Here is a 14888-nt window from a genome sequence, read left to right on the forward strand (position 1 = left end):
TCCTCCGCTTTTTTTCCACACTCCTCTTCTCTCTCTCTCTCCCTCTCTCCTCCGCCGTTCGTGCCCTTCCCCTCCCTCCTCCTCTCTCTCTCCCTCTCTCCTCCGCCGTCCGTGCCCTTCCCCTCCCTCCTCCTCTCTCTCTCCCTCTCTCCTCCGCCGTCCGTGCCCTTCCCCTCCCTCCTCCTCTCTCTCTCCCTCTCTCCTCCGCCGTTCGTGCCCTTCCCCTCCCTCCTCTCCTCGCGCCTGTGTGTTTGGCGAGCAGCGAGCGCGCCTCAGCCGGGGTCGCGCGCCGGGCTCCGCTTCAAGCCTCGCCTCGCCCGCAACTTCGCCGAAACTTCACTCGTTCCACATCACCCAGCACACACACACACACACACACATACGTACTCACACACATATACACACGCGCGAGCGCACACACACACACACACACACACACACACACACACACACACACACACACACACACACACACACACACACACACACACACACACACACACACACACACACACATCCGTGCACACATGCTCACACACGCTCACACACGCACACACATGCACACACATGCACATTGTTCTTGCCACAGACTCCGTGTTGGTATCATTTCACAATTCGCTGTGGTACCGCAGCGCATACCTACCGGACTTACGCATGCACGACTGCACGGCCGTAGCGGCTGGGTGGGGTGGAAGGGTGTGGAATGATGGGGGGAGGGAGGGGGCTGCGCTACGCCCAGGCATGTCACTGGGACGCCCTTTAAACACACGCCTTCGCGGCATCGACCGTCACTTACGCCCACACGTCACACGGGACGACGTCAGCGCTGCCGCCCACGCTCGCCCACCCACACCTGAACGCTGGCGGGAGGGAGAGAAAGAAAGAGTGAATACAGGCCGCTCGCTACGTGTGAGTTTGCTGTGACTCAACTCACATCAGCTCCCCCTTCCCCCCCTCCATTTACCCCTTTGTTCCCCCTCCTTTCTCCCCCTTCTATCTCCCCCTCCTTCCTCCCCCTCCTCTTTTCATCCCCTACCCTCATCTCTTATCTCATCCCCAGTCTGCTCATATTCCTCATTCATTATCTTGTATTTCTCCAGTTACTATATTTGGCATCCTTCCACGTTTCATCATTTCATGATCTGTATCACTACTGTCATACTCTCCCACTCTCATACTCTCGCAATCACTCTCATTCTCTCTCTCTGTGATATCAATCCTCCTCTTCATAACCCCATAATTACACCTTCCTCCATCTCTCTGTCTCCTTTTCCTCTTCTAACATTCATATATTTTGTCCTCATTTCCTTAACAACGTTTTCACACTTTGCTGTTGGGGGTAGTTTATGATGCTGATGACACCTTGTTAGAGGGGGGTCATTTTTTCATCTTGTAGTCCACATGGTTTATTACAGTGTAGTCTTGGTGTGTGACTGCTTCAAAAGGTGGCAGGGAAGTTGTCTTTGGGTCCCTTCCCCTCCCTCTTCACCTCCCCCCATTATTGCTCATACTTGTTCTGTCCAGTTTATGGCATCTTCTGTGTGGTTGACCCATGCCCCATCCCACCCATGCCCAATGCCTGCCCTCTTTCCTTCTTCCCTTCATGCCCCATACCAAGCTCCTTTGTACCCCTGCTTATGTGTATGTTTAGGAAGGTCTTTTATATACCATGAAAAACAGGGGGTGGGGATAGATGTCTGTTATGGATGGAAATATGATGACAACATATTGCTAAAAACACAGAAATATTCTTGTGCTAGTATAGCATCTGGTTGACTTATGAACATACATGCTATGACACACTGAGACTTATGTACACCACCTACACCACCGTTAGACTTATGTGCTTGTGTGTGCAAGCATATATGTGATAAAACTGATAATGCTATTTCTTTTTCAGGAAGTGCGTGATGAGCGAGGAGGAGTTCTTGCTGAAGTGGAACAACCACCAGACCAATTTTGTCGACGTGTTCAATGAGCTCCTCCGCGATGAATCTTTCGTGGACGTGACCCTGGTGTGCGGGGGGGAGGCAGTCCCAGGACACAAAATGGTCCTGGCGGCTTGCTCCCCCCTGCTACACCGCATCCTCCGTGACAACCCCTGCAAGCATCCGCTGGTCATCCTCAGCGATGTGCCAGCCAGGGACATGCGGGCCATGATGAAGTTCATCTACCAAGGGGAGGTGAGCGTCTCCCAGACAGAGTTGGCCAGCTTCCTCAAAACGGCAGATAACCTCCAGATCAAGGGGCTGGCGGAGGACAAGGAGAAGGAGAAGGAGGAGAGAAAGAGAAAAGACAAGGACGGTGACAAGACCGAAGGCAGAGTCAGCAATAAAAGACAGAGGACGGCGGAACCCCGGACCACGGAAAACTCCTCTCCCCTCCCCTCACGCTCACACAAAGCACTCAATGATTCTCACTCTTCTAGTCATAAGAGCAGGAGCAAAGCCTCGGCGGAAGAACACACACCCAGGGTTGGGGGGGGAGGACTACACATGCCTGCCTCCAAACACAACTCATCAAAGAACTCCAGCTCAAAATCACCTCGTGACATTCCCTCTAGAGTTTCCAATGCCTCCGAGGAAAACAGCCTCCAGCACGCCGTCAACAATAACAGCGTCACCGAGGATGTTTTACCCAAGGAGGAGATGGTAGATGTTTTTTTTTTTTTTTTTTTGTGTCCCCCTTTTCTTTGCTTGCTTATTCTCTTTGGTGCCTCATCTGCTAAATTTCTTGATGTGTCTTTTGTCTCATCATTGCTTTCTTAAACTTTCTATGTATTACCATATTGAGATTATATCGTTTGCAAACATTTATGCATTTCTAGATCAGAAAGAAGATAACATCAACATGAGTAGATTTTTCTTGTTTCATCTTTTCATGCTGTCTTTATATTGGATGCTAACCTAACAGCTTTACCCATGTGTTCCACTTTTACAGACTGTAAAGACAGAACCTCTGGACTACCCAGGAGAGATGGTGTGGACCGAAGGTCATGGCACCATAAAAAGTGATATTTTAGAAGACCCTCAATCATTAATGCCTTTGGCTGCAATACCCGGTGCACTAGAGGGTGTTGCAGCTGCCCTCGCTGCCTCCCCCAACCTCCCCGTCATGGAGTCAGGTTAGTCACTGTTGAAGGTGGGACACTCATTGCTTTTAGTTATTAGGGGAGATATTTTTCATGATAAAGAATTTAACTTGCTCATTTATATTAAAATTTAATTTTAGACTAAAATTGAACTTTGAAAAGCATTTTTTTAATGCAAAGCAATATTAATCATTGGAGTTCCTCTTTTTCTTTAAGGTGAAGACAGCCGGGGTGATATGTCTACTGCCTCAGATGAACTCAATTCAAATGCTGTAGGGGTGAGTACAAGAGATGTTGAGCATAGGAAGCCATGCTTAATCACAGAAAAATGGATGATGCTGCAGTCAAGTAGAGAACTCAAATACAAACACAGACTCAAACTCCATCTCAGTGCTAATGAGAATATGAAGATATGTCATGGAAACTGCTTGAATTCATCCTTTTTTTAAGGTGATCATGGCTTTTTGTGGCAAGATTTATGAAAATTTCAGTATAATAGTTTAAGGCAATAAAGAATGAGAAATGGTATATTTTACAAGGATTATCTTTCTCTATAAAACTATGCTAAACTTATCATAGCTTTTGCACATTTCTGAATTTATTGCATTGTTTGTTTGTATCTTTTAATTCTCTATTTTATGCTTGTAAAAAAAAAATAGTTTTACCCATATAACAGTTAATTGACAAGTTTAAATTCACACTACAAATTTGTGTGTTTTTGTCTTAAACTGTTATTTCTGCATTAATTTAAAAATATCTTTTGTGAGGTAAAGATATATGTAATAGTAAGAGTAGGGCCTCTCTCTCTCTCTCTCTCTCTCTCTCTCTCTCTCTCTCTCTCTCTCTCTCTCTCTCTCTCTCTCTCTCTCTCTCTCTCTCTCTCTCTCTCTCTCTCTCTCTCTCTCTCTCTCTCTCTCTCTCTCTCTCTCTCTCTCTCTCTCTCTCTCTCTCTCTCTCTCTCTCTCTCTCTCTCTCTCTCTCTCTCTCTCAATTCCCCACCCCCCTCCTTTTAGATAGATAATTACAACATGAGCACAGAACTCATGTTCGGGAAATAGTAGTGTGAATTCATTTCAACAACTCTTGACCTAGTAAGACATGAACATCATTCAAAGATTTAAATGGAGAAATATTTATAAAAATGCTGGTATACCTTGATTACTCTGATGTTATGAAAGAAGATTCCCAAAGTGCATTCATAGTGGTGGTGGTGTATTTCAGAATGGCACAATAATGCATGAGATAGTGCATGGCAGAGTCGTACTGTCTCTCCATTATACAGACTCTTATCAAATAAATAAATAACCTAAGGTGAAAAAGTATTTTTTTTTTTTTGTGGATGGATATTTTGCATTGTCTTGTTCTCTCTTGTTTTCTTCTTTGTTTATGTCTTTCTGTTCTGTCTGACAAACCTGCACACATACACAGATGCACATTGAAATATGCATGCACACACACACCCATCAGAATATACAGCATAGACATTGCTTAACTGTATCTGTAAATGATTAGATTTCAACACCTGTATAAGTTTGATTTGCTAATTTATATAAATGATGCTGTTTATTTTTCTGTTATCATAATACCATTAGGCAGGGTATGTGTGTCTGCTTCTTTATTATGTTAGTAATGTTGAACTCGTTCTTTATTTTTATTATTAAATTATGATTATATATTTTTTTCCTTTTGCTATGCATTCAGTATTTGTTACATCAAATGATGTTTGCTTTGGAGCCCATAGAAATGATGAAGTAGTCCGACTCGCTTGTGTGAGGAAAATGACTATACATGACTGAAGGTACTCAGGGGAGGGCATTGTAGCTGGTAACCACAACAGAACAGAAATGAAGAATGCAGACAGACGGCCATGTCAGACCAGGTCTTCCCAACATAATGCTTATTTCAAAAAGTTGTGGTATCACCTACCATTCTCTCTACCAGGGTACCTGGGTGCAGGGTAGTCTAGCCCAAGGTACTGTTCGAGACAGTGGGACAGTGCCCCCACCAAGTCTGGTGCCTGCAGCAGCTCCACTGCCACCACCAGTGACTCCAGCTGCCTTCACTCAGCAGCAACTGGAAGAGCCCCAGCAACAGCAGCCTCTCCTGCCAAGCCATGCAAGTCCTTTCAGAACCAGTACCATTACTCTGCCTCTCAGTCTACCAAGTACCACCACAGTCTCAGCAGCACAGCTGGAGAGGCTTCCAGAAGTACCATCCTCCTCAGCTCCACCACAGTACTTCACAACAACAATCACAACAAACAATAACAACAGTGCCCACAAATGCAGACAGTGCTCCTTTGTTACCTCAAACCCATACACATTCACTCGACACTTGCGCATCCACTTGGGCACCAAAGAATTCCGCTGTCGAGTCTGTGCCTTTGCTTCCTCAAGAAAAGATTCCCTCATCCGTCACTTCCGCATGAAGCACTTGACAGGGGAGATGTCTGTGTACCATGACCTGGACTCCAGGGACATTGAGGAATTAGCCTTGGTCAGAGGAGTACCTGACAGTCTACGATTAAGGCCTAATCAGTTTTAAAAAAGTCCTCAGATGAATACATACTGTGCTGCTAATACTGTACTGAGTACTTCTAAGGCTCCATGCCTCTTTTTTTTTTCTGAAGTTTCTGATGATTATACCTTACTCAGGAATATTATGATGAATCAAAATCAACCAAAGGAACAGCACATATCATGAACCAAAGGATTAGAAACTATCTTGTTCTGTTTTATAAGGGATCATTAATACATTCCCAAAGATGACACTGAAACCATAATAAGGCTGAAATATTTGTTGTTTAAATTATTGTCTACTAGGATAAGGGAAGTCAGTTTTAAGATTTTTCATCACCTGAAAATGTCAATATTTTCTTTTGAGTTTTAAATCAGTAATTAAGTTATTTGTATATTTATACACAGAAAAGTTCCTAGTAAGCACTTAGTTCTCAAGTTTTATTCAAGACATTGTTTCTTGAAATCTTGGTAGTTTTCTTTTATACTGTATTTTTCTGATGTTGAAAGCTTTGTATGAATAAGACAATTTATTTTTATAAAGAGGAGTGCATGAATTACTCTTGAAAACATGCATAATATGATATATTTGTTGATTGTCCCATTTTGTATATATATATTTATAAATAAAGAATAGAAGCAAATTATAACTTACTGTTCTTTTATTTTTGATATGAGCAGAGTTGTAGAATAAATAATTTGAGAGATACTAAAATATTTACACAAGGTTATGCTTTAGCATACAATAAGTGCTAAAGACTAAGATTATTTGGGAAATGAAGACAATATATATTTCAATTAACTGAAAATAATTCAAATTTTTTACTTTAAAAAAGTGATATGAAAGTGCTATTTTGTCCCAGATTCTTGGGTGAAATTAGTGTCTTAGTATTGAGCCTCATTTTATAAAGTCACATTAAAAAGATTAAGTTAAATTATATGTATATCAAGTTTTTGTTTACATTTAATCTTTCAAGTTAAATTAAATAAATGGTGAAGTTAGTAAAGCTTTGTCTTTGCATTCACATATATTCTTTCACAATATTGTGGCATCAAGAATATAAATACATACTCACACTCTTTGTCACACACATGCTTATGCCTATACTCTGAAACACTCAGAATCTCATACACACTCAAAATATCACATAAATCATACAAACATGTAAAGCTCTACATGCATGTGTGCATGTGAGGAAGTATCTGTGTATTTGTTACTTTTGTGTGTATGTGTGTGTGTGCGTGTGCGTGTGTTTGTTACTTTTGTGTGTATGTGTGTGTGCGTGTGCGTGTGTTTGCGTGCGTGCATGTGAGTGAATTAATGAGCTATCTTTCAGGGCAAATATTGCAAAGTTGCATATGTTTACTAAAAAATTGGTAAAAGACTTGCATCTAATTGCTGGAAACAGTGTTCTAGAAGATGATTCTTTCTTTCACTTTCCCTTCCATTCTCATTATCACCCATGCCATACCTATCCTCTCTCTTCCTCTTCCTCTTCCTACCTCAACCTCTTCCTCCCCTTCTCTATTCCCTTCCTCTTTCCCCTCTCTCTACATCTCCCTCCCCCTCCCCTTTCCACTCTCTACCTCTCCCTGTGCCTCTTAGTTTATACCTCTCCTTCCTCCCTCCCACTCTCTTTACCTATCCCTTCTCCTCCCCCCCACTCTACCTATCCTTCCTTCCCCCTTCTCTCTCTGTCTCTACCAATATCTTCCCCTTCCCCTCTTTATACCTCTTACGTTCCCCCGCCCTCTCTCTACCTGGCCTTTCCCTCTCTTCCTTTCTCCCTCTCACCCACCCTCCCTCCCTCTCTTCCTCTCCTCCTCTCCTCCTCCCCTCCTCCCCCTCCCCCTCCCCCTCTATCTCCTCTCTCTCTCCTCTGTCCTCTCTCCCCTCTCCCCTCTCCCCTCTCCCCTCTCCTCTCTCCTCTCTCCCCTCTCCTTTCTCTCCCTCTTTCCTAGTCATCCCTCTACAATACACAGCAAAACTGCAAGTATATTATTAAACCAATGAAAATGACTTCATATATGTAAAGTAATAGATGCACTAACCTAAAAGTAATTAGTAAGAAAGGATGACAATACTTTTTTTTTTTTAATATGTATCAACATAATGGTATTAAGATATCACTATTTGCATAGGACCATTAATCACCAAAGAGAGGAAGTATGTGGCAATGTGCAATTAAAGAGTTATATTATATATGGCTTAAGACTATTAAGCACAGTACAATCTTGATGTATATTATTTTCAAAATGATATTATATGGGGAGTAGCTGGATAGAGGATTAACCCAAAATGTCACTTAAGATTTAAACAGTATATTTAAAACAATTCAAACAATGATGTAAAGGATGTTGTTTATTCTTATTAGCATTGTGTATATGTGCAGTATCTCTTTAAGTACTACTTTGTATAGTCTGCAGTACACTATGTCCTTGTAAGTAATGTAAAATAAATTTGATAAATAGTATTAAATGTATTATTTGCCTAATTTTTGATACATGGTTCTTCAAGAGCATTATTTTACTATAAAGTTATATGTGTAATCATGCTGAAGTGTACATATTTGCGAGTTATTTGATTAGTGAAATCAGTTTGTAAAATTTTACTAAATTTATACATATGATAGTTGTTCATCATTTTCCTTTATGTTGAAGTATTTTATCATTATGCAATTATTTCTTTGGTAGTATTTACAGATTTTGACATTTATAAGATTTACTGTGAGGATATTGAAGTACATTTTGAAAAATAGGGAAAAGAATAAATTCTTGATTAAATCTGTTCATGTGTTACCATAACTTATGAAATTGAGAATTTGAGAGTCCAGTTAGAGAATTTGCTGTAAAAGTTCTGTTATGAGAAACTATTTATGTATTCCTTGTAATAGATGATACAGCATTATTTAAGTAATTCGGGATATGCAAAAAGGTTCTAGGTCAAGAGTTGTATTAGAATGAATAGTATTTTAAGATTCTGTAATTCATAATTTATTTTACTATATCTGTAGGTTTTTCTATAAATTATTTATATTATTAATGTTGTTTTTTTAATTGAAATGTATGTGTGCTTTTCTTTTAGAAGCATGTCATTAGAATATTAATAATAATAATAATTATAAAACAAACTTGTAATAACCCCACTTTCCCTTTTCAGGAGCTGGAAGATGGCGATGAGGAGAATACAACAGTAGGTTCTCCAGGTAAATTTAGAGGAGGACGGAAAGCGTGTTGCTTTTGTGGCAAGACATTTTGTGATAATTACACCCTGCGACGACACATGGTAACGCACCTCTCCCGGGAGCGGCAGTTTGAATGTCCAATGTGCAGTGCGGCGTATTCGCGGAAAGATCACCTCATGGCCCACATACGAAGGAAACATCCAATACCGGACGATGTAGAAAAATTAGACTTTAATGCAGGGCAAGCAAGTTAGAAGTAATTTAATACTTAAGATATCCAATTTATTATCATTATTTTATTATAGCTCATATTATTATTATAGTTATTTTTTGTCATTATTATTTTCTTATTATTTTTCTTTTTTATGTAATATTACAATTTATCTTTTTGTATTTGATTTTTTTTCTTTTTTTTTCTTTTTTTTTTTTTTTGTATATATAAGTGTCTAGGCCTACTCACTGAAAAAGTTATAATTATACGTAAATGCCAAAGGCCGCGACACTTATATAAACTCATCCCTTTGCCATTCCAAGCTTTTCAGGGGCACACCTTCCTGGTGCTGCATGGTGGTTAGTAGTCACTGTATTGCAAGAACATTATGATCTTGAACTTCGATGCACAAGACGTAACGAGAGGATTCTAATTTAGGAGTGTTTGCAGTTCATTAAATCTTGAAATGCATTGCAAGATTGTATTCCCTTTTTTTCTTCTTCTTGCTCCTTATCTTACAATATCATGTGAAGCAAATTGTATTGTGAGGTGATTTCATGAGAAATATATTCTTAAAGAATTCTAACTTAGAATCCTTGCAATGAAATTTAGGATATTAGCGTTGCAGGATGTGTTTCATCCTAAGGATGATGTCTTGACCAAAAGAATAAAAAGGCATATGTGAGAAGTTGCAACACAGTTGTGTGTTGCATTCAGGAATTTCAAGAAATCACTAGTGCTTGTTATGCATTGCAGGTTGAGTCTGTAATTTATTATAAGGTAAATTCGCCAAGTGATCTTTCGAAGCCCAGCAAGTCAGCTTGTGGGTGAAATGTAGCAGCCATTGTGTTGCATAAAGAATTGCAGGATAAACCAATGTGATAGCTTGCTTGGAATGCATAAGCCACGTACTCCATTCCCCCTCCTCTACACACCACCCAAAACCACTCCATTAGCGATTACCCTCATGTAATTTGAGGCTGAATTGAAACAGACTCTTTTTCCATGTTATATTTAGACCAGTGTTAACCCCCCTCCCCCCTGGCCTCATCTCATTCTTACCCCCCCATGCACTCATACATACTAACCTTCATTCCACAGCAAAGTGATTGTTGTCTTTTAGCCTTTTTTTTTCTTGTGTTTTTCTTTTTTCTTTTCTTTTTTTTCCTTTTTTTTTATGTAGCAAACCGGGCAATTGAACAAGGAGAAATTTAGATTTTCAGTATAAATCTCATAATTCATGGGTACATCAGGTGTTTTCACAAAGTACATCTTCACAAACTTCCCTGTGCATTCCTATGTTCTGTCAAAGGTCTCCATCCAGATTTTATTTATTTATTTATTTATCTATTTATTTACTTATTATTATTATTATTGTTATTGTTATTCTTATGGGATTATTTTCTCCAAGATGGATAAAGGTAATAATTTATGAAGTTGGATATATCTTTGCAAACCTCGGAATATCCTGCTCTGTGTCGCACCCCGTGCTAGTATCATGTCCCTTACTGTGATGAAGAAGTAGAAGAAAAAAATAAAAAGCGATACTATTTCTCTTAATTTTCATAGATCCCTTATAGGGAGTAGATCTTATATTTCTTAAGTTTCTGTAGTTACAATAATGTCAGTGATACAGAAACCAGAAAACACATTGACTGTGACTATGATGAATGTACCTTAATTCCTTAATCCTGAAGATAGAGATGTATTTCAGATTTTATAGAGAATCTCCTCATTTCTTAGAACAGCCATTGGAACTTTCTGTAATGACCAGTCTGTACTGTATTGTTAAAGGGTAGAAAAAACAAACATATTTTTACATTGTAACCTCTATGCCTAAAGGATATCCACTTCCTAAAAAAACCTCTTACCTTATAAATATATATATACATATATGCCATATTTGGTGCTCTTGTTGAGGACAGTTTTCAAAGTATTTGTACATTGTTTCACCAATCTTTCCACAAAAGAATCTGGATGGATGGCTCTAAGCGGACATGAAACCGACACCAAGAACCAAATCCTTACAAAGACCGCCACTTTGGGTAGTTGGGAGAGTTGCTGCTGCTTGTGAGTAAAGGACGGAAGTACAACATTACTTCCTGTTTATATTTTGATTGGTGCAAAACCAATACAAGTATGTGATGTATTTCAGGCCTAATGTGAATAGTTTTTGCAGCCACAATTTCTTTTTGGATTTGGTATTTGGGGTCCTCTGAAGTATGAAAATAATAAATATTAATGATATTTAAAAAGAAAGAAAAAATACAAAGCAAATCTTGTCTATAGATCATTGGTTGAAGGTCAGAGTGAGCCACTACCATTGAGAAACTTTTATCTTTTTTTTTATTTTATTTTTTCATTAATATTTTCTTTATGATAATTTTTCTATACCCACAACGAGGACCAGGAAATTGTTAAAGATTCCAATGTGTAGTGTAGGGTCCTGTTAAGAGTCGCGGCGCCAGGTTAAAGTTGCCTTTTCGTTTTTCCCTAGTGTAAAAGGGGGGCTATAGGCGTTTTACGTGTGACTGATGCTCATGTTCTCAATGGCGTTGGGCCATTCTTACCTCTCCAAGCTCAAGAAATATTTTCCTATGTGATTTGTATACTGAGAGGTACTTTGCTCGAAGATATTTTTTTTTATTTTCTAGGAGACATCCATCAAAAATGATCCAAAGAATGTGTTTTTCGTGCTTTCTTTTACTTCTTTTTTCTGTATTATTTTTTAAAAGGTGTGATACTATATATTTTCTTTCTTTTTTTCTAAAATGATTATTTTTTTATCGTGGCATAAAGATTGATGGTGCTGCTTATCACTAGGGTGAAAATTGTTATGAAAATTTATCATACTGCAAAATTTGTTTTACATGACTTGTGAGAAATCATATTAGGATTTCTTTAAATCTTAAACTAATCATTGTTCTTCAAGATGAATTAAAAGTGCATTTTAGACAGCAGGAGTATCAGTTTTGTGCAAAGTATTCACACCTGTAAATATACACATTTAAATCTTGCAATTGATTTATAATATATTTATCCAGATTCCAATGTTTCTGGAGAGCTCACATAAGCTTGCTTAAAAAAAGACATGAAAACTTTTCATATATAAGTTTATGTATTAAAAATGTGTAGGAGTTACATAAAGGCATTCAGTTTCCCTTTTAGAGAGAAAAAAAAAATTATATATTAAGAGCTTCAGTCCCATTGAATGCCTTGAAACCTTGCAAAGTGCAAAGGAGTAATTTTTGTAGTTACGGTTTAACACACCCACCACCAAAATGCCTACTTGTGATTTACTCCCATGCTCTTATACCAGCACCTTTAGCCGAACATACCCAGAAGCAGCCAGTATGGTACAGTACAATTTTGTTCTGACTTTGTTCAGGAAGCCATATATGTGGTTGAGATTTATATGATTGAAGTCTTGTGCGGGGACGATTTCCTCTCATAAGGGGGGAGGGGGGTTCCTTTTTCTCTTTCCAGTCTTAATATCTTTTTCTCTTTTCCTTTTCTCCCTCTCTCTTCAGCCTGTCTCACTCTCCCTTTCCCTTTCTTCCTCCATATCTTGTGCATCCTTTCTTGTTTTTCTTTTCCATTCTTGTCTGTCTGTCTTTTTCCTCTTTTTCCTTTTTTCCCCCCTCTCCCTTCCATTTTCGGCACAGTTGTGATTTAGTGACTTACTCCTTATTTTTATATTTAGCTCTTACTCATTCTGGGACACAGTGTTGATTTTATATATATTTTGAAAATTTAATTGTATGATTTTTAAGTGCTGAAGCTCGTCTGTTAAGAGATTGGAAGCACTTTGTAGCCAAGTTACTGTGCCATATCTCATTCAAGACATTGAATAACAGTATCTGTGATCAAGGGATAATTTTCACAGTTTCAGATCAGTCAAACAGTAATTTAATGTGTCCCCATAAGGCTCATAATCTTAAATCTAATCACTCATTTTAAGTAAGACAAAATGGTTGTTTATTTTCTCCTTATTTAAATGTAATCAAATTGTATCCAATACCTGTCTGTTAGTGTGTGTACATGTGCGTTTGTGAGTTAAATGTGTGCATGTGTGTTTGATTGCGCGTGATCATGAGTGATTTTTTCCTCAAGTCTCACTGTGGTATTTTCAAGTTATGCCTTTCATCTACCCCTTGACAGATCCATAGGGGATATAAACATATACAGCTCCTCTTTGGCAGTATCGTTAATACAATTGTTTCATTTATGAATGTAAATTATGGGAAAATTTACCTTGTGTGTGTTTTTTTTTCTGTTTTTTTTTTTTTTTTTTTTTTTTTTCTTTTGTTATTCTTTTTTTTCAATCACCCCCAACAAGGAAGAAAGAAGTTTGAGCATAGGACACTGAAAAGTGTTGGATGAAAAGTGCCGACTTGATTTGGATATGCCATATGTTTATTTATATTGCTAACTTAGGTTGGTAGCTCAAATATGTAGTAAGTTCAAGGTAGATTCTTTATATTTTAGATAAGATAGATTCATTTATTCTTCCTTTTTTCATATTCTTTTTTAAAAAATAATTGTATATAACTAGAAACTTTTGTGCACTTGTTTCTTAAAGTTAAACTGGCAGAAAATTAGAATTTAAGAAAGTGAGAAAGAAGTGCATATTATTAGAAGGCATATCAAAGTCAAAAGATTTTAGGGGGTTAATGTAAAAGAATTAAATTCATCAATTTGGTTATAAACAGTATACTTTTTTATATACATTTTGAATAAGTTCTGCCAAACAAAACATTGGGTCCCATGAAAGGTACTTTAAATCAAAATTTTTGTTCCTCAAATGCAGTCAATAGAAGTGAGCTGGGATGTGCCTCACTGCCTAACTAGTGTGATGTCTGGAGTCACGAGTTTCTGGAGGACCTTCGTCTCTGTGCCTGCTGCGACCTCACAAGCCAATGTCAAGGGTCTCATCGACAGAGACATAATTTATTTATTTGTAAATAGTGTAATGTGGGGTCAAAACATTCTTCTATATTTCTAATATCGAAGTGGAGAGGTTTCACAGTGTTCTTGTCTTTTACTTCCAATTGTTGAACCACATTTTTTTCTTGCCTTTTTTTTTTTGACAAGACTTCAGCTTTGAGGTGATCTATTTGAGACCTTTGACAATGGCAAACTTGGTCTTGTACATTCTCCTCTGGTCCTCCATAGCTCAGGTACTCAATGATGTATATTTCCTTTAAACATATTTATGAACTGTACAGAATTATTGCATCACTCTGTATTTATGATTTGTACAGAAGTGTATTTTGTGACACTACATAGTTCGTGTCTCAGATTAGTTGTGTTTTCCAAGTTATGAAATTTGTGTGGCCTAATCCAAGTACCAGTACCTTACGTTCTTTTGTACTATCTAGGCTCCATACATTGTAGTGTAAGCTTTCCATGTAATAAAGTTTCAACTGAGGAAGATATTTATACACTGGCTTTTTTAATCCTGAATAAAGTTATTTTTAGATATATGAGTCCAGTTTCTGTATTATCTCAAATATTTAGAAATCACCTGGCTTTCATGCTAAAGCATTGTCCAAGAACTCTTAAACAATTACAAGTGAAGTGAATTTCTGAGATCAGTGGCTTAATGCATACCAAAAGAACATACCTTTTAGAAAAGTGACCCAAGGGACCACATTCATGATATAAATATCAAGATGATATAATTGGGACTGTTCTGCAATAGTAGGTGGGAGCAAAATTGAGTTAAGAAAATGCATTTAAAGAAATACCCACACAAGAATTAGGGTCTACAGGGAGTATTTATTCACCAGTGTGTAATTTTTAATCAGCATATATATAATGGTGATTGAGGGGGCATACTAAGTACTTTTTTTTTAAGATGTATCCTACATGATTATATCAAT

At 38.1% G+C, this 14888-nt stretch overlaps 1 protein-coding gene across 4 annotated transcripts in view; it reads left to right on the plus strand.

The window, feature by feature from the left end:
- LOC113822232 (broad-complex core protein isoforms 1/2/3/4/5) overlaps window positions 1-14445 on the plus strand; it is a 35868-nt gene extending 21423 nt beyond the window's left edge. For 3 of the 4 annotated variants that reach the window (XM_070141320.1, XM_070141321.1, XM_070141319.1), the window contains exons 2-5: window positions 1901-2651; window positions 2941-3124; window positions 3308-3369; window positions 5033-5771. In XM_070141320.1, the coding sequence (XP_069997421.1) occupies window positions 1911-2651; window positions 2941-3124; window positions 3308-3369; window positions 5033-5635 (1590 nt within the window). In that variant the 5' untranslated portion in view covers window positions 1901-1910 and the 3' untranslated portion in view covers window positions 5636-5771. Of the gene's footprint in view, window positions 1-1900; window positions 2652-2940; window positions 3125-3307; window positions 3370-5032; window positions 5772-8767 lie in introns of those variants that run through there. The other variant, XM_070141322.1, reaches the window with a different exon arrangement.
- Window positions 14446-14888: the final 443 nt, after the last annotated feature.

Source organism: Penaeus vannamei, chromosome 28 (assembly GCF_042767895.1).
Source record: "Penaeus vannamei isolate JL-2024 chromosome 28, ASM4276789v1, whole genome shotgun sequence".
NCBI classification, from domain to species: domain Eukaryota; kingdom Metazoa; phylum Arthropoda; class Malacostraca; order Decapoda; family Penaeidae; genus Penaeus; species Penaeus vannamei.